General features: G+C 49.1%; 7 protein-coding genes across 7 annotated transcripts; 4 read left to right on the forward strand and 3 right to left on the reverse strand.

Annotated features, from left to right (window-relative positions):
* Positions 1-93: 93 nt before the first annotated feature.
* N7508_004734 (uncharacterized protein) lies at positions 94-2,006 on the reverse strand (the record flags this gene model as incomplete). The annotated part of the gene is made up of 3 exons (XM_058462800.1): positions 94-1,163; positions 1,225-1,860; positions 1,922-2,006. 3 exons carry the CDS (start codon positions 2,004-2,006, stop codon positions 94-96), a joined length of 1,791 nt encoding a protein of 596 aa, XP_058319278.1.
* A 543-nt stretch (positions 2,007-2,549) lies between these two features.
* N7508_004735 (uncharacterized protein) lies at positions 2,550-4,009 on the forward strand (the record flags this gene model as incomplete). Its single annotated transcript, XM_058462801.1, has 2 exons — positions 2,550-2,634; positions 2,688-4,009. 2 exons carry the CDS (start codon positions 2,550-2,552, stop codon positions 4,007-4,009), a joined length of 1,407 nt encoding a protein of 468 aa, XP_058319279.1.
* A 677-nt stretch (positions 4,010-4,686) lies between these two features.
* N7508_004736 (cytochrome P450) lies at positions 4,687-6,472 on the forward strand (the record flags this gene model as incomplete). Its single annotated transcript, XM_058462802.1, has 3 exons — positions 4,687-4,819; positions 4,874-5,710; positions 5,766-6,472. The coding sequence occupies 3 exons, from the start codon at positions 4,687-4,689 to the stop codon at positions 6,470-6,472; spliced, it is 1,677 nt and encodes a 558-aa protein (XP_058319280.1).
* A 1,570-nt stretch (positions 6,473-8,042) lies between these two features.
* Positions 8,043-9,144, reverse strand: N7508_004737 (isopenicillin N synthase family dioxygenase; the record flags this gene model as incomplete). Its single annotated transcript, XM_058462803.1, has 3 exons — positions 8,043-8,708; positions 8,768-8,932; positions 8,980-9,144. The coding sequence occupies 3 exons, from the start codon at positions 9,142-9,144 to the stop codon at positions 8,043-8,045; spliced, it is 996 nt and encodes a 331-aa protein (XP_058319281.1).
* A 277-nt stretch (positions 9,145-9,421) lies between these two features.
* Positions 9,422-10,527, forward strand: N7508_004738 (uncharacterized protein; the record flags this gene model as incomplete). The annotated part of the gene is made up of 3 exons (XM_058462804.1): positions 9,422-9,580; positions 9,630-9,791; positions 9,841-10,527. The coding sequence occupies 3 exons, from the start codon at positions 9,422-9,424 to the stop codon at positions 10,525-10,527; spliced, it is 1,008 nt and encodes a 335-aa protein (XP_058319282.1).
* A 323-nt stretch (positions 10,528-10,850) lies between these two features.
* N7508_004739 (threonine aldolase) lies at positions 10,851-11,855 on the reverse strand (the record flags this gene model as incomplete). Its single annotated transcript, XM_058462805.1, has 1 exon — positions 10,851-11,855. One exon carries the CDS (start codon positions 11,853-11,855, stop codon positions 10,851-10,853), a length of 1,005 nt encoding a protein of 334 aa, XP_058319283.1.
* Positions 11,856-12,285: 430 nt separating this feature from the next.
* N7508_004740 (uncharacterized protein) lies at positions 12,286-18,386 on the forward strand (the record flags this gene model as incomplete). The annotated part of the gene is made up of 5 exons (XM_058462806.1): positions 12,286-17,074; positions 17,125-17,619; positions 17,671-17,786; positions 17,839-18,255; positions 18,306-18,386. 5 exons carry the CDS (start codon positions 12,286-12,288, stop codon positions 18,384-18,386), a joined length of 5,898 nt encoding a protein of 1,965 aa, XP_058319284.1.
* Between the last annotated feature and the right edge of the window lie 291 nt (positions 18,387-18,677).

The raw sequence follows: 18,677 nt of genomic DNA on the forward strand, positions 1-18,677 counted from the left end.
GGCATTGTTTACTTCAAACACACCTCCTTTGTATTGGGTTATCTTGAGAAACATTGATTTGTGAAAGTCTAAGTCTATGAAAGAACATATAGCTCAAAGTCCTAGAAGAGCAATTCCGGTAAAGGCCCGCTGTTCCTCGGAGTAGATCTTCTCCTTATGGTTGCCATCCAGATCGCAGCGGTAGATAGTTCCGCCCAAATCAGTGAGATAAACGTGAGAGTTGGCAACATCCAGCTTGAGTCCAATCGCTTCATTGAGACCCCTGGTGATAACCTGGTGTTTCGCAGCGGAATCAGCTGACAGAGGAAGACCGGTTCCATCCAAGCTGGTTCGGTTTAATGAGTTGCCCCAGGGAAGTTCACCACGATCAGTCCAGTAAAGTGTGTGAGAATTCTCGTCCACTTCAAGATCAATCGGCTCGGGGAGACCACTCAGAATGCATTGCCGGTTCTTGGGTGTTGTGATATCGGCACAGAAGATGCGGCCCATGCCACCCTTCGACGGTCCTTTCTGTGTCCAATAAAACTTACCCAGGCTTGTGCTGACTGCAATCCCAACACACCAGTCGGCGACATCACGCTCGACGTTGTCAACCAAGATATCCAAATTGGAGCCGTCGAATCCACAGCGGTAAACTCGACACCCTTCGCGGTCGCAGAAATAGATCTTCTGTGCGACAGCATCAATAGCAAGCTGCTTAGGCGTATTCACAACACCCGGAGCTACCAGCGCCTTGATATCGGACCCATCAAGCTTGGCAGAGTAGACTGCTCCATCAGAATTGCCTAGGGTTCCCATACAAGTCCAGAACATGCGGCCGCAGGTTGAGTCTACCACCAAGCCGTCAGGCAAAGATTGGTCTTTCAAGATTGTTTCTTGAAGCTTTCCGTCGGCGGTGACTTTCAAAATCTGACCTGATGTGAGGCTAGGCGTAGAAGCCGAGAGGCCTACATCCAAGACTAAAATCTCAGGCTCTCTTTGGCTGACATTGGTGGCAGCCGAGCTGTCGCCTGGAGCATAGAGACCGCCGTGCGAAGACTTGTTTCCCAGCTTGCCCTGGTCAAGGTAGTTGGTTTTCAAAAAGTCGACTGTCTTCTCTGGAGATAGTCCACGTTCATGTACATAATGACCCTCGATGAAGGCAACGGTGTCTAGGCCAATATCTGAAGAGAATTGGTTAGACAGAACTACTCGTATTGAGATAAATTGGGGTGAATGACTTACTGTCCATCATCCTGCAAGGAAGAGATGCTCCTTTGATGAACATCTCCTGCCACATAGAATCGATTTCTTCGGGGACTGAAACATCCTCAGCAAGGATAGTCAAAACCTCCCGCTTCACAGCAGCCCAGAGCCGATTGAAAATAAACCCAGTAGACTCTTTCCTTGCAACATATGGAAGGGTAGCGGCCTCCTTAGAGCGTTCAACCATGAAAGGGAATATCTCCGGAGAAGTGTGTCCATCCGTCATGAGCTCCACGATCATACACTGAGGCGGCATATAGTAATGCATGTTCAGAACACGACTCTTAGTCTGATCTGTGACCTTGCTGATCATCTCGGAAGACTTGTAAGAGGATGAGTTGGAAGCCAAGATGCAGTCTTCAGCAGCAATGGCCTCCAGCTCTGCAAAAGTGGCGATCTTGAGTTCAATTTTCTCGGGAACAGCTTCAATGACAAGCCAGGCATTTGTAACGGCGTCTTTCATGTCTTCAAATGCCTCATAGGACCCGGGGGCCTTTCCAGTCTTCGTGCTGTATGCTTGAACATTCTCTCGGATATATGCAATTCCATCCAATCGCTGCTGCTCGCTGGGGTCTCGAAGGTGAACGTTATAGCCGGCTGATGCCCAAATACATCCTAGCATGGAGAAGCGTATTAGCATTGAAATATAACGGATAGGCGTCATATGGATACATACCGACTCGACGACCGAGTACACCCGCACCAAGAACAGCAACAGGGCGATTCTGGTAGTCTCGTGGTGGTTGCCAAGCTGGTTTCATATTGAAAAGCAAATCGTACAGAAGTGGGGAGACACAATTGAGATTTGATATTCAAGATTTCAATTCTTCGGTATTTCAGATGATCGCAGGAGCCACTCCCTTTTATCTCCCATGGACTTCGATAGCATGCCGCTCATCCTCGGAGATCCAGTGAGGCCGAGACCACAACCAGCATCAAGGAAGCCGACGGTTCCGTTGATGGAGCCCAGGAAGAAACAATGGCAAAAGCCGCTCGGGATCAATAGCTCGGGATCTCCATTTTCGGGCCGCGAAAGCAGAAGAGATAAGCCATACCCGAAAGGATCCGGGATGTCAATGCTTACTTGGATGCGGACCTGTTTGCTGTGTGATGTACTGTGGAGATGCCGAGGTAGTCTACCTCGGGAAAGCACTGGCATGGAAATCCCTCTCCGTTTGGCTGGACAATCTGAATGAAGCAAAAAGGAATTGAATCAGAATTCCCGATGATATAAATGCATTTGACCCAGAACCAGTGCCGCGTCCCAAACCATTTGTCGTGAATCCTGCACCTCCCGCATAAAAATGTCATCTTTGAAAGAGTTCAACGTGAGCGAAGTGGCAGCTCATAATTCCAAAACGGATTTGTTTGTCATAATTCATGGAAAAGGTACTATTCTTTTCTCAACCTCGGACTTGCTCCAAATTTTCTGACATATCTAGTCTACGACATTACAAACTACGTACGAGACCACCCAGGTGGTGCGGACGTCCTGGTAGATGTCGCCGGCGGAGATGCGACAGCGGCTTATGAAGATGTCGGTCACTCTGAAGATGCAAACGAGATCCTCGGAACATACCTAGTCGGAACTGTCAAAGATGCGCAAGAATTCGTTCAACGGAAGAGCGTCCGCGTAATCCAGCAAAGCTCCAGCGCAGCCACGCCTAAGAAATCATCATCAGCCACAAAAGCAGTCACAGCACTTGCTGCCACACTCACTGCCACTGCAGTGATCTACATTTCCACCAAGGATCATTCCGCTCTTCGCAACTTGGCCACAAACTATCCCCCGGCTTCTTGGAGAATTACCAACACTCGTATCCCATGCCCAAGTTTCTTCCGTGGTGGATTTTCGAGTGGATTTGCTGCTGCTACTCTGGCATGTGCAACTGTCGGTGGCATGATTGGAAGAAAACTCTCGAACTTCACCAAAATCGATTCTGGTTTCGAGAAATACCATCCACACATCAAAGCCTCTTCCGTGAAAAAGCAAAATCCGCATCTCACAAAAGGCTTCCTCGAGCCAAAGAACTACAAAAAGCTCCCGCTGGTCAAAAAGGACCAGTTGTCGTCCAACGTATTTCGTTTCGTCTTCGAACTTCCTAGTTCACGAGATGTGATTGGACTCCCTATCGGCCAGCATGTTGCTATCAAAGCCATGGTCAACGGCGCCGCTGTCTCGAGGTCCTACACACCGACATCCAACAATCTAGATCTTGGAAGACTGGAGTTGGTCATCAAATGCTATCCGGATGGTCTTCTCACTGGACAATATCTTGCGGCCCTTGAAGTCGGCGACAAGGTGGAGTTTCGAGGACCGAAGGGTGGAATGAAGTATCACAATGGTCTTTGCAAGAAGATCGGCATGATCGCAGGTGGTACCGGAATCACTCCAATGTATCAACTCATCCGAGCAATTTGCGAGGACGATCGGGATACGACCGAGATCAGTCTGATCTACGCCAACAGATCCGAAGAGGATATTCTTCTTCGTCGCGAATTAGAGACCTTTGCTCGGGCTTATCCTAAGAATTTCAAGCTCTGGTACATGCTGGACCATCCATCTGAAGACTGGGCTTACGGCAAAGGATATGTCACGCCTGAAGTCATGGCTGCAAGACTCCCGGCAGCAGCACCTGATACGAAGATCATGCTCTGTGGGCCGCCGGGTATGGTGAATGCTTCGAAAAAGGGCTTGGTAGCAGCTGGATTTGAAGCTCCTGGTGCAGTTGCAAAGATGTCAGATCAGATCTTTTGCTTCTAAGTTGTTCAAGATGACTGGCTGTCATTGGTCATCTGTGTTACCCTTGTTTCGATATTTGTACATAGAGCTGTTGCCCCAGGTGTTTTCTATTCTCAATTACTGTCAATCAAGATTAAACTATACACATACATGAGTTGGACTCTTCCCATCAATAAGCGATAAGTTGTTCTACAAAGGACTGAAGCATACAAAGCACGCTGTCTTTTTGCTGCCAGTCCGTATTATGGAATACAAGACTCAGCCTGTAGACTCCGTGATAGCCCCTGCGTAGATCATGGCGCTAATTCTTCAACCTATCTTTCACCCATAACTGTTAAACGTCTCTGCACATGGTGAGGCTTATCCTTAGTTCTCATTCTATTAATAACAGATCTGCAATCATTCATCGCCGATTGATTCCCGTGGCAACACCGACGGCCTGTCACTGCAATCTCACAGTGGAGACCAAAGTACCTCGGAACTTTTCTAGCTGCAGTGGGGATTTCCGAGGTAGTGTCAAACATGCGAGGCCAATCGGAACCCCACTGTGACCACGGTGACCCACACGCCGAGGAAGCGACATCCCGAACTATGTAATCACTGGCATCTTGTTATTTGCGTGAAACTCTTTTGATATAAAGGTTTGCAATGTTGCCTGGATATGCTGCTTGAGCTGCTCAGTACTTGACCAAATAACAATGCCCGCAAAACAATTTTATCTTCTTGGAGAGGCAGTGTCCTCTGCTAAGAACATTGATGTCGACGAAAAGAGTGGTCTAGAGGATCTTCAGCACCTGATTGCAGCTCACTTCGCAGTCGTCGAGCCTAATGGTGAGTAATAATCCTGATTACATTATCTTTCCACAACTGACTCGTTATCCATAGGTATCGGTTTCCAAGCTCAAGACTACGAGTTGAAGGATATTTCAGAAATCACATCGGCAGAGACACCCATTGCCATTACCATTGATGGACACGCGATTCGTGAACCTCCGGGTCCAAAGGGCTTGCCGATTGTTGGAAATTTCTTCGAGGTATACCCTGATCATCTCGGCAATCATCAACGTCTTTTCGAACAATACGGACCGATCTTCAAGACAACCAACCTCGGACGTACAATCTATTCTACCAATGATCCAACCCTCGCCACAATAGTTTTCGCCGAATCTGACTTCTTCACTAAGGAGATCAACCCAGCTCATCCGCTTTATCCTCTGAAGCAACAGGCCGCTGGTGTTTTCCTAGGAGATACAGACACTCCTGAGTGGAGAGTTGCGCATAAATTTCTACCGCCAGCCCTTGGACCCAAGGCTGTCCGCCACTATGCGCCTATGATGCAAAAGACAGTGGAGCATTCCTTTGAGGTCTTTGATGCTCTCGATGAACGGGGCGAGGCATGGAACGTGTACCAGTATATGCTGAAACTCGGATCTCAGGCCGTTGGAAAGCTCACACTTGGCTTGGATTTCCAACACTTTGCATCGCCAGACTCCAAACTGCATGAGATAGTGCATTTGATTGCAGAAGTTCTTTCCCTCAACAAGAAAGTCTCATCGAAGGGAGATTGGTACGGTCGACTGCCTTTTGGTGATCCGCAGCGGCTTAGGACGGTCAAAGCTAGGATTGAAGAGCTTATTGGAGAGTCAGTGAAGCAAGCCGAGAGCGGTGGAGTTGAAGACCTTCCGCTTCAAGATGCGGCGCTAAGAGCTTCCAATATGGTCGGTCAGTACATTTCACAAGAGATCCGTCTTCTATTTCGATGCTAACATCTGTGCAGACTATGCTATTCGTGCAACCGACAACAAAGGAGAAAAGCTTCCTAAAGATAGCTTGATTTGGGCTTTGCTCGTCACAACCGGAGCTGGCTTTACAACCACAAGCTCTTTACTGTCCTGGTTGATCTATGGTCTCGTAACATACCCCGGAATGCAAGACAGACTTCTACAAGAGTTGGTTGACAACGGCATCGACGAGAATACCGAAATCACTGCAGATGTGACCGACAGACTTGATTTCCTCGATAAGTACATCAAGGAGATGCAGCGTCGCCACAACCCAAGCTTCCAGCCTGCCCGAACCGCCAAGGTAGACCTTGTGCTTCCGGGCGGTTACAAGATCTCCAAAGATTCCGTTGTTCTGCCGGCCCTGCATCACATCCACAACAACCCTGAACTGTGGGATAACCCTCACAAGTTCACCCCTGACCGCTGGGACACAGAGGAAGTCAAAAACAGACACAAGGCAGCATATATCCCATTCGCGACGGGTCAGCGTATGTGTATCGGGTTCAATTTTGCTCTACAGGAAATCAAGGTCTTCCTTCCAAAGTTGATTTATCGGTACAAATTCCTCCGAGAAGGTGATGGACCGATCGAGTATGATCCCCTGTTCCAGTTAATTCGACCCAATAACCTCTATGTCAGAGCGGAAAAGAGGATCAAGTGGCCGCCAAGGACTGGTGAATTGGGAATTGAGCAGTCTTGAGAACTTATAACATGGATGACAATGTTTAAATAGCAAAAACAGATACTCAATTTGAGATTAGTGGGAATATATCGGTTCAATTTAGCACCAAAAGACACAGTAGCACACGAAATCAACCGTTGGATATTGTGTATGATTTGTAGCGAAGACTCATTGACCCTAAACAAGACGTAGCGCAAGAAAACAAAGGAAGAAACTTTCTTGCGATCTGCGCTCAGGTGACCCCAGACGCATATCTCCCTCCGCACAAGGTGCATGATTTATGTACGTGAAAACTCGTCATGGGCGGGCTATTAGTATGGCTAGCTTCTCGTTGTGTATATGCACCTATATAGACAGGATAATGTCTGCCGGATGGGGCCTTTCCTATCTGGGCTGCCGCCGCTTTATGAGGGCGCTCAGGCTCAGGATCAGTGAGCATGCTCTGGTTCGGTCACGTGCATGATGACTAATTGGTGGCGTGCTCAGTGAGTGCTCACTAATACCCTAGTAATGCTTAGTGGGCACCCTGATTTGTTTCTGATTTGTTTAACTCAATCTAGACCTTACCCAATAGAGAGAGGCCCTATAGGGCCATTTGATCTGTGATAGTTAGTGCGTTGACGATATTTGGGCTGCCCTCGTTTTCTAAAGGAACCCTTGCCCCCAAAATCATGCGTTATAGCTAGACCTTGACATTTCCCATGGGAATTCCCATAGGACTATAAACAATGCAAACATTAGCTATCTCGTGACTTATATAAATAATGCATTTCTTGGCGTTTCCGAACGGTATTTTATTTACAATAGCTTTTTCTAAATTAAAGAAATACTAAATAATCACAAAACTAAAGTCGGAATATATCAAAAGTAATAAATATTTGTTAGTCTTAATACTCGCTAAAACACCTTTAAATTACCGTATTTTATTATGATAACTGAGCGATTTATCCATCATTATTATGAAAATAATATATAGATGGGAAATTTTTTTAGTCCCATAGGAGTGGGTCCACGGGACTAGACCTCTGTAGGAATTCCTATGGGACTTATTGGGACTAAGTCCCATGGGAAATGTCAAGGTCTAATATTGAACTGTCACCTAAAATCCTAACTGTGGCGGACCCACTTCCAATTGACCAGGTCACAGTTGCTCTCGTCCCTGAGTACCCTGACTTGATCACGGATCATTATATAATCAGCGTGATCTGCTCACTGATCCTCATCTGAGCACTCTGACTTGCTCGCTGAGTGTAGGGATGAGCGGCCTGAGTAAGCTACATCAATAAAATGCGACACGCTAATACCATCACGTGCAACCCTTCCCATTTAGATCGATCAAAAAAGGACGGGCGCAGTCAACGTGACCGTTCGTCCTAGCGGTCTCGATCCTATCCAAGTAAAAAATCTCACAGTGGGGCTATTCAATTGACCCCTAATGGATCTCATCGTCAGATCCCCCTCCCCCATGGAATAGGGAGCATTGGCTTAGACATAAAACTTCATTGCGATGGTTAAATAATTTTATCGACGGGGCTTGAGATATACGATCAATACATATAATCAATTCAAGTGCTCTTAAAACATTACTCTAGGCAGTCGCGTAGATACGACTCAATTTACTCTGGTCATACTCATGCGCCACGATATCCTTAAAGACAGCAGGGTACTTTTCACTGACCATGAGCGCCAACGGCTTCAACGACGCTGCCGGATTAGGCTTTCCAAAGTAAGCAATGCAGTGTCGAGCAGGCACCGATCCAGTCTGAGGAGAGAGCTTTTCCGCATTGATGGGGACACGATGACACGCGGAGTAAATGCGCTTGTTCATCCAGCGCATCATCGAATCACCTACGTTGACGATCAACGTCGGGAACGTGCATTGTACGGGGTAAAACTTGCCGGAGCTTTGGTCTTGGACCTCCAGACCACCGGATCCGTCCTGCATGAGTAGAGTCAACGAGCCAAAGTCCGTGTGCTCGGCGATCCGGGTCTGGTCGGTCTGGGTGATCCGGCTCTGTGGGACTTCGAGGTAGTGGAGGAGACGCAGTTCGCTGGCGCGAGCGTCATGAAGTGAGTCGAAGAAGTGCTCGTCCATGCCGAGGGAGAGAGCCAGGGCGCTCATGATCTCGAGATGAAGTCGGTAGCATTTCTCGTAATAGCCAAGCATGTAATCTTTGAAACCAGGCACATCGGTCTCCTTGGGCCACATGTTTGGGTACATTGTGTTTTCTGGAGCTCCGTGATCGAATGATTCCTAATGAAATAACTTATAATTAATCCCGTTGAATAAGTATATCGTGGTAGGAGAATTACCTTCAGATCGACTACTACCTTGCCGCCGTCTTCGCCTCGCTCGAAACCTGTGACACCGGAGATATTCTCTTGGCCAACATGACTATAACCTCTGTGGGGGTTTGGCCGCGGAGGATGCGCAAATTCATTCTTCTGCTCTTTGCTGAGCGCGAAAAGCGCCTTGTTCTATTGCAGAATTAGCAACGTCTCGTCTCGCGCTGGCCGACGCTTACATATTCTAGGCCTTCCGTCACATATTCAGCGCTGAGGCCATGATTGATCAATTTGACGAAACCATTCTCTCTGAAAGAAGCAAGCAATTTCTGGCAAAACTCCGACCGTTGAAACTCATCTCCGCTGTGGAATTGGGAGAGATCGAGGGTATGTAGCTGATCCATGATGAATCTTGTACTTGAGTGGAGATGCCAGCCTCACCAAACTTGCATGAACATCCTCGAGGCTCCTCAATATATATACTCGTTCCTGCGAAGATAGCCCCCGAACATCTACGCGCACGCAGTCAGCACACAGGTGCCGAAACCAGAGTGGTACCACCGTGATGTGGCCACTGGGCGTCGATCGGCTCACTCCCCCCACGGGAGGTGAGAAAAGAAAAAAACAAACTTGGTTCAAAATTTTAGTAAATCGCAATTATTTCTCACTTCGCGAAGCATTATGGGCGTTGCTGTGGTAGATCTTTCGCGTCTGCAAGGCGCCCCCGCCGAGCGGGAGGCCGTTCTCCTCACATTTCTCGAATCGTGCGCATCTCATGGTTTCATTAAGATAATTGGCCATGGGATTCCAGAGGCCAGACTCAAAGAACTCTTTCACTGGGTAAGTTCAGTAAATTGGGGCGAAACATAGCGCTAATGATTTGCTCCAGACCAAAGAGTTCTTCGAGTTCCCGGCCTCGGTGAAACAAACAGCGCCTCGTCCGCTTGTTGGGCCAAATCGCGGATATATTGCGGTCGGGGGAGAGAAACTCTCTGGAATCTCAGGTTATATGAAAGGAGTGCGAAATCCGGTCATGCGAAATGATGTCAAGGTGTGTAGTTCCATGTTGGCCTCGTCATTTCAATATCTCATCTCCGAAGGAATCATTCGATGCAGGCCCCGAGCATGATAAGATCCATCCTACCCCTTGGCCTGTAGGTCCACGTTGTGACGAGTTCAGAGTGTTTATGGAGGCATTCTTGTTGGAATGCCTGGCGGTGCATAATGGCTTACTGCATCTTCTGGAAGAGGCCTTGCATTTGAGTCCCAATGACCTGACCTCTCGCTGCTCCGCTGGAAACGGTGAAGTGCGCATCACACACTACCCACCTGTTCCGATCACGCAGTTGAAGACAGGGTCCACATATCGTATTTCTGAACACACTGATGTCGGGATCCTCACATTGCTCTTCCAAGACGCGGTGGGTGGACTTGAAATCGAGGGACAGACCAAGTCCTCGGAATTTATCCCAATCGAAAGCTCCAGCCTCAATGAGATGATAGTCAACTGCGGCGACACCTTGCAGCGATGGACAGCGAATTATCTGCGTTCTGCAAACCACCGCGTGACATACCCGCCGGGGTTGCAGGACGAAGATGCTTTGATTCCAGCTCGATACTCAGTGGGATTCTTTGGCAAGGCGAACGTGTCTGCTTCTATGGCCGCGCTGCCAGAATTTGCATCACGTCTAGAGGGTGGAGTGGATATGGATGAGAGGACCGCGCAGGAGTATTATAACTACATGCACGAAAGAACGGTCGCTGCGCCAGCAAAATTTGCTGCATAATTTCACTCAGATTTGTACCTAGGTAGATTCGTGTCAGTTGAAATTTGATTCAAATCCGACGCACTTGAAGGTCACAGAGAATGCACGTAGAAAAGGATAACTTCCTCCACGAGGGCAAGCGCCAAAGAGGCGCGTGTGGAGATTTTGCCAGCCTAAGGGGCAAGTGATTGAGTACCTAGATATAATTGAGGCTGCTGTGGCTATATTTCTCGAGTTCAACCCGTGATGATGTTCAAGGTGGAAATATATATAAAAAGCACGTGTCGTTCCTAACGAAGCGCGACGTGTAAATTTGAATGTAGATCAGTGAGACTAGGCAATTGTCATAGACGTGCTCTTCCAGCTACTAAACATTCATCAAATATTAACAAAAGCCGCTGCACAGCATCCTCGTTGATCTGATAATGGATCACCAAGCGCGGACCGTCTAGTTTAACGCCGTATCTAGCCCCAACTTCAGCAAAAGCATCTGCAGAATACCCTGCAGACCGAATATCCAACCACACTATATTGGTTTCCACATCGCGAGTTAACTTCCCTTTCCGTTGCTGCCATTCATTACCCAGTCTCTTAGCCATGCGGTGCGACGCGCGGAGTCCATCCGCCCGCTCGCCGCGTCCCTCCCACCCAAAATTCTCGTCGATCGCAGCGCGCATCATCACAGTGATAACACCGGTCGGGCGCAAGCCTCCCCCAAGTGCTTTTCGAATTCGTCTCGCGCGGGTGATCAGCGCCCGCGTGCCGAGAACCATAGTGCCGATCGGCGCGCCCAGATTTTTCGAAAAATCCAAAATCACCGTGTCGAATAAGCTACAATAGTCGCGCATGGTACCCGCCCCTGCAGCGACGGTCTGAAAAAGACGCGCACCATCCAGATGTAGTCGAATCTCGTGTTTTCGCGCCCAAGTGCAGATTCGGCGCATTTCTGCCAGCGGAGTGATCGCCCCGTGGGCGGTGTTCTCCAGCGAAATTACCTTCGTCGGCGCCTTTTGCACGTCGTCCGTTATGATCGCCCGGGGCTGAATATCCTCCAGTGTCAGGTACAAATTATTTGCAGGCATGACGGCTTGGATCATTGCACCCGTGAGATATGCTGTGCCGCCGGCTTCAAAGTTGACGATGTGGGCGCGCTTGTCGGTCAGCAGTGAGTAGGGCGGTTGTTCGAACAGCACGCGCAGGGCAATCTGGTTTGCCATAGTACCGGTTAAGGCAAAGCAAGCGTCTTCGCAGCCGGCCATCTGCGCTACGGCTGCTTCCAGCTGTTGGGTCGATGTATCCTCCCGAAAGACATCATCGTCAAAGGTTGCCTGGACGAGGGCATCGAGCATTTGAAGCGTCGGTGTAGTGTGGGAATCGGCTATTCATGAATCTTACTGTTATTTCCTATACTGCATGAAGCACTGGACGATATGGACATACTGCGAAAATCATATTGGGCGTGGCCGGGAGACCCCCAAGTTGGTCTCGACATGATGAGATCGAAAATTATTTCACGGTCGCAAAGCAACGATACAATACTTCTATTAGACAAGACTTCCCCATTCCTCATGCCTTCTCACACCCCATTTCCCCGGAAATGGGGGTTGTGAGGTTGTGACGGGGCCAAAAACCAGGTGGCACCACCATGTTGAGCCCACGATGGAACGTGTCAGACGAGGGAAATGATAACGGGTGTATAATCTAACAGTTGATCAAGCGGATGCGCTGTGGGAATCTCTTCGCAATTTCGATTCCACGCTCCAAATCTGTTGCGATACCATGTCGAAAACTACCAGCGAGGAAGATGACTGTCCTACGCCCGACTCGCTGCCCACAACAGCCTCTTCCGTTCCGCTCAACAACCACATCGAAGTCTCCGAGCGAATAACAGAATATTATCGAACCAAAGGCCGAAAAGAAAATCTACCGCCATCAGCACTATTGCTAGCCGCGCAAAAAGAGAGCGCCACAGTGTATGCCATTTTTGGCGGCCAAGGGGTTTCGAGTCCCCTTCATGAATTGCAGGAGCTGTATGCAAAGAATGATCACCTGATCGGGAGTCTGGTTCAGCAGTCGTCCTGTCACCTGCAGCGCCTGCTAGTGGAAAATCCCCGATTTGCATCGTATTATCCCGCCGGATTGGACGTCACGTCGTGGATTTTGCACCCAGAGGATCAAACACCATCACACGAGCTGAACAGAGCGCCAATTAGTCTTCTGGTGATTGGCCTTCTCCAGTTGGCTAATTATCAAGTATTGGTTCATGCACTCGGCCTCAATCCCGGCCAGATGTCCACCTTCTTCCGCGGCATTGGCGGTCATTCCCAGGGTATCGTTCCCGCCGTAATGGTGTCTTCCGCACAAGACTGGGAATCTCTCGACCGTCTTTCCCTCGACGCGCTGACCATTCTTTTCTTCATTGGATGTCGTTCACAATCATGCTTCGATGTCCCTCCGGTCAGTGTTGAGGCGCTCACAGAATCCGAGTCCCACGGGGAAGGCGTGCCTTCATGCATGCTACGCGTTCACGGGTTATCTCTCGATGCGTTGCATGCCGTCATGTATAAGATCAATTCCCAGATTCCGGACTCGGAAAAAGTTGAATTGGCCCTGATCAACGGGCCACGAAACTTCGTATTAGGTGGTCCTCCTGCAGCCTTGTATTCTGTCAATCGTTACTTGCGCCGGATCAAGGCTGCCCCTGGGATATCCCAAGCCCGCGTTCCATTCAGCCAGCGCAAACCAGACGTGGCCACTAGTTATCTGCCAATCAGCGTCCCATTCCATACTTCTCACTTAGCTACTGCCTGTATGTTGACATTACACGATCTCCGCAACATTCATCTCGCCCGTTCAAACCTTCAAATATCAGTCTACGACACTGGCGATGGCTCCGATTTGAGTGACGGCACAGGTCGGGATGTCATCCCTGATTTAGTTCGGATGATCATGATTCGCCAGTTGGACTGGACCAAAACAGCAGACTTTCCCAAAGCTACACACCTGGTAGACCTCGGGCCCGGCACCAGCCAAGATGGGATCGGCATGTTGACAGACAAGCTCAAACTGGGCTCGGGCGTGCGCACAATGGTTTTCAGTGCTAGCAAATCGTCCTCGCCTGAATTCGGTGATCGGGAAGAGTTACTTGACCATGCCTGCGTTACACCCGGCCGGGATTGGGTTGAGGAATATGGACCCAAACTCGTTATTTCCAACGCGCCGACCATCGAAACAAAGATGACCAAGCTCCTGGGCTTACCTCCACTCATGGTCGCTGGAATGACACCAACAACCTCCTCCTGGGAATTTGTTGCAGCTACAATGCGCGCAGGATACCACATTGAGCTCGCCATAGGCGGATTCCACGACGCGGCCAGTTTGGAGGCAGCGATTCGTTCTGTCATTGATAATACCCCCCTGGGGCGTGGTGTCACATGCAATGTGATCTATGCCAATCCACGGGCTCTGAAATGGCAGCTGGCCGTCATCAAGAAGCTGCAAGCTCAGCATTATCCTATTGAAGGCCTCACCATTGGCGCGGGAATCCCATCCCCCGACGTTGCATCCTCGTACATCCAGGATTTGGGAGTGAAACATATCTCGTTCAAGCCTGGGTCGGTGCAAGCCGTGAAAGAGGTAATCAACATTGCCAAACTAAACCCCGACTTTCCAATCATCCTACAATGGACTGGTGGCCGAGCGGGTGGTCACCACTCGTTCGAGGATTTCCACGAGCCAATACTCCAGACATACCATCGTATTCGATCATGTTCGAACATTATTCTCGTGGCAGGCAGTGGATTCGGAGACGCCAACGAGTCATATCCTTATCTCACTGGCGAGTGGTCCACCGGTTTCGGCTTCGCACCCATGCCATATGATGGTATCCTGCTGGGCAGCAGAGTCATGGTAGCTCGTGAAACGCGCACCAGTGAAGATGCCAAGGCTCTGATCGTTGAAGCGTCTGGTGTCTCAAATCACGAATGGGAGCAAAGCTATGATCGACCCGCTGGCGGTATCGTGACAGTAATCTCGGAAATGGGAGAGCCAATCCACAAAGTCGCGACCCGAGCAGTGCAGTTCTGGTCAGAACTGGATAAGACAGTTTTCTGTCTTGACAAAGCTAAACAATCGAAAATACTTGCGAAGAACAAAATGAGCATTATTAATCGCTTGAATTGTGACTACTCCAAGGTCTGGTTCGGTCAAACGACTTCTGACAGAATAGTCGATATCGAAGAGATGACCTACGAGCAGGTGGTGTCCCGGTTAATTGATCTAACCTACCTCAAAAACCAGGGGAGGTGGATCCATCCATCATATTGCGACTTGCTGCTGGAATTCGTCAGTCATTTGGAATCTCGCTGGACAGCATCTTCAAGCGCGAGGATAAGGGTATTCCGGACCAGGAGTGATGCCATCCATCCTACCGCCGTCCTACAATCTCTGCAGGACCGCTATTCTCAGAACTTGCAACAACTCATCAGCAAGCAAGATGAAGCCCTCTTCACGGCAATATGCAGAAAAAGTGGCCGCAAGCCAGTTCCCTTCATAACTGCCCTGGATGACAAGTTCGAGTACTATTTCAAAAAAGACTCGCTTTGGCAGTCTGAGGATATCGAGTGTGTTTACGACCAGGACATCCAACGAACATGCATCCTGCATGGCCCGGTAGCAGCCAAATTCTCACAACGGTCAGATCAGTCAATCTGTGAGATCTTAGGTGACATTCACAAAGGATATATCGACAGTCTTGAGCGATCTGGACCAGTACGCCTGGAACCCCCCGACGCTCATCATCGTCCTTCCGATTGGCAGCTGAAAATTGAAAGGTTCCAAATCAGCGAAGAATGTCTCAATGATGAGGAGTTGTGGTATCAAAGAATCTCTCAAGGAAGGTCCACACATTGCAGGGTCGCCTTGGTTGCTCAAACAATGACCCGAGAACGGCAAATCTTCAGCAACCCAATCAAGTCACTGTTCAAACCCCGTAAAGGAATATGGATCAAAGTGGAAGAAACTTCACAGGGCGCAGAAGTTCTTTCTATTTACGAAGAAACCGAGACCAGTGAAGGGAGAAAGGTCACGGAGCTTCAAGTCTCTCCCGATGGCCTGATCGATCTCGAAATTATCAATTACGAAACCGCAAATGGACAGCCAGCCTCGTTGAAATTGGAGTTCGGCCCTGGGAATACACTGTATCCCTTGAGGGATCTTACATCAAATTTGAATGAGCAGGTCAAGGAACTCTATCAACGAATCTGGTTCGGCGACGAGCCGACGATCTCTGGGTCAGTCGACATCGCCTCCGAATTTGATGGAGGAGAGTTTAAAGTTTCGACAGGCAGCCTCCGCCTCTTTGCCGCCAGCATTGGAAACGTGAGTCAAAATCAACGCGCGAAAGCGCTGAAAATTGCCCCATTGGACTATGCCGTTGTGATCGCGTGGAAGGCATTGATCAAGCCATTGTTTGTCTTGGATGCGAACCTGCTTCGTCTCGTTCACCTACAGAATTCGTTTAAATGGGTACAAGAAGCGTCTTGTATCCGAGAGAATGATGTTGTTTCAACGACCTCACGTGTCTCATCTGTCGTTCCACAAGAATCAGGTACTCTTGTGGAGGTAAAGGCTACTATCAACAGGGAGGGTTTCCCCGTCGTCCACATCACTAGCCAGTTCTTGTTGCGCGACGCTGCGAATCTTCATCCACATATCACTCCATTCAAGAATGTCGATGAACAACCTTCTGAGGTAGCGCTCGACACTGCCAATGCAGTTGCGATCCTTGAATCCAAGCCATGGTTTAAACTCCATGAAGCGCCCGTTGACTTGCTTGGGAAAACAATAATTTTCCGCCCACAATCCAGATATCTCTACGGCCCTACAGGTGACGTGAGACGAATCGAAGTGTCGGGAACTGTTCACGCACTGAGCAGTCGTCAGGAAACTGAAACAGAGGTCGGCGCCATCTGTTGGCAGTCTACCTTATCGACCAATATTGTGACAGGGTACCTCAATCGCCATGGTCACCCCTCAACCACCCGGGTTCTCTTCGATACCCCTCTTGATTTGCAGGTTGATCCGGATACATTCATGTCGCCTGCAGACAACACGGTATATGCCCGTGCCTCCAGTGACTTGAATCCAATTCACATTTCCAAGTCTATGGCCGCTTATGCAGAGCTACCAGGCACCATAGCACATGGTATGCACACAAGTGCTAGAGTCCGAGGGCTGCTCAGCAGTCACATGTGTGGAAGTGATGAATTGCTCTTCCACAGTTTGAACGTGGCTTTCACCGGCATGGTTCTAGCGAATGAGCCGCTCCAATTGGATGTCCAGCATATTGGCATGGTTGAGGGGCGTCGGATCGTCCAATTTACCGCGCGGGACAAAAGTGGACATGCCGTCGTCAAGGGAGAAGCGGAAATGCGAAATGCTCCCACCGCTATACTTTTCACAGGCCAAGGCAGCCAGCAGAAAGGAATGGGAATGGAGCTTTACCAATCAAGTGCGGTGTCTCGAAAGTTGTGGGACCGCGCAGACACCTATTTCCTCAACACATACGGTATGTAGTCGTCGGCCATCACTGAATTCGCCACTAACGCTCTCTCACAGGATTCCGCATCTCTGACATCGTCATCAAAAATCCCAAAAGTCTCACCGTTCGCTTTGGTGGTATTCTCGGACGCAAATTGCGAGATAATTACAGGGCACTTCGGTACCTAGCGCCCAAAAGTCCCGGAGAGTCGAAGTTGAAAGCAACACAAATATTCCCGGAAATCGACCATACTACAACGTCTTATACATTCAGATCAGATACTGGGTTGCTGTCCGCCACGCAGTTCACACAGCCGGCTCTTACGCTGATGGAACTGGCTATCTACGAGGATCTCAAATCTCGCGGGGTTCTCTCTCCCACGGCAACGTTTGCTGGACATTCTCTTGGGGAGTACGCGGCCATCGCAGCATTCGGCAAATTAGTGCCCCTTGAGACATTGATGGCAATTGCTTTTTATCGCGGGCTTTCTATGCAGATTGCCGTTCAGCGCGATTCCGCAGGCCGGTCGGCGTTTGCCATGTGTGCGCTGAATCCGTCCAAGCTCTCCCCAGGTATGGATTTTGACTCGATGACAACAAGACGCAGCGCTGACAAGTTTATAGCCATGGATGGACACCAAGTAGAAACCATTGTGAAAACCATATCTGAGGAGACTGGTTGGCTGATTGAAATTGTGAATTACAATATTCAAGGTCAACAATACGTCTGCGCTGGCGATGTCGGTATCCTCCCATGCAGCATCATGCAGCTCTAATACTAATACCAACCAGGTCCGCGCTCTTCTTTGTCTCACCAAATTTCTAGACTCGCTGTTCCAACAGCCCCCAGCATTCAAGATCGGTCACGACAAATCATCACTCATTGAAGGCGTCCAACAGGCCGTGGGCCGAATTCTGCCATCTATTCCGAAATCTCCCCTCAGTGCCGAGGACCTTCCCCGTGGCAAAGCTACCACCCCTCTTGCTGGAATAGACGTTCCCTTCCATTCCAGTTTCATGAAGGATGGTATTCCTGCATTCCGCCAATTTTTGTACTCTCACATTGCATGCAACTATGTGGATCCACAGAGGCTGATCCGGAGATATGTGCCGAATTTGACGGCGAGGTTGTTTGATATCGACAAGGATTACTTTGAAGTGACGAATTCCTTGACAGGATCTCCTGTCTTGACAAAGGTGCTCAATCAGGTATGAAAATTATTGATACGGGCAGGCTGTGCATCGCTAATGAGTTGCAGTGGGATGAAATTCATGCTGAAACGGAGGATCCGGCCCGTGTTGTGCAGTTGTTGAGAGGGTTGCAAGAGAAGGTGATGTGATTGTAGTCAGAATGCCGGAGCGAGCGCACATGGTTGTATTTCATCTTATTACTTGCGCTTTCTGGGGTGTTCAGTTGCTTTGACCGTTTATGGATGTAATTATGACAAATTGAGACTCAAGAATACCTACGTACCCATTAATTTTACTCATCCATGGATGCCATCCGTCCTCCAAGGTTATTATAAGAGTAACCTCCAGGCTTCAAAAGTCCTTCAAGCCTCAAAATAGTACTCATGGACCTAGGTAGACCCGTGGACTGCATTCAAAAACACACACATTTCACAAAGATA

Source organism: Penicillium antarcticum, assembly GCF_028974205.1.
Source record: "Penicillium antarcticum strain IBT 31339 chromosome Unknown utg000005l_segment0_segment0, whole genome shotgun sequence".
Taxonomy (NCBI): domain Eukaryota; kingdom Fungi; phylum Ascomycota; class Eurotiomycetes; order Eurotiales; family Aspergillaceae; genus Penicillium; species Penicillium antarcticum.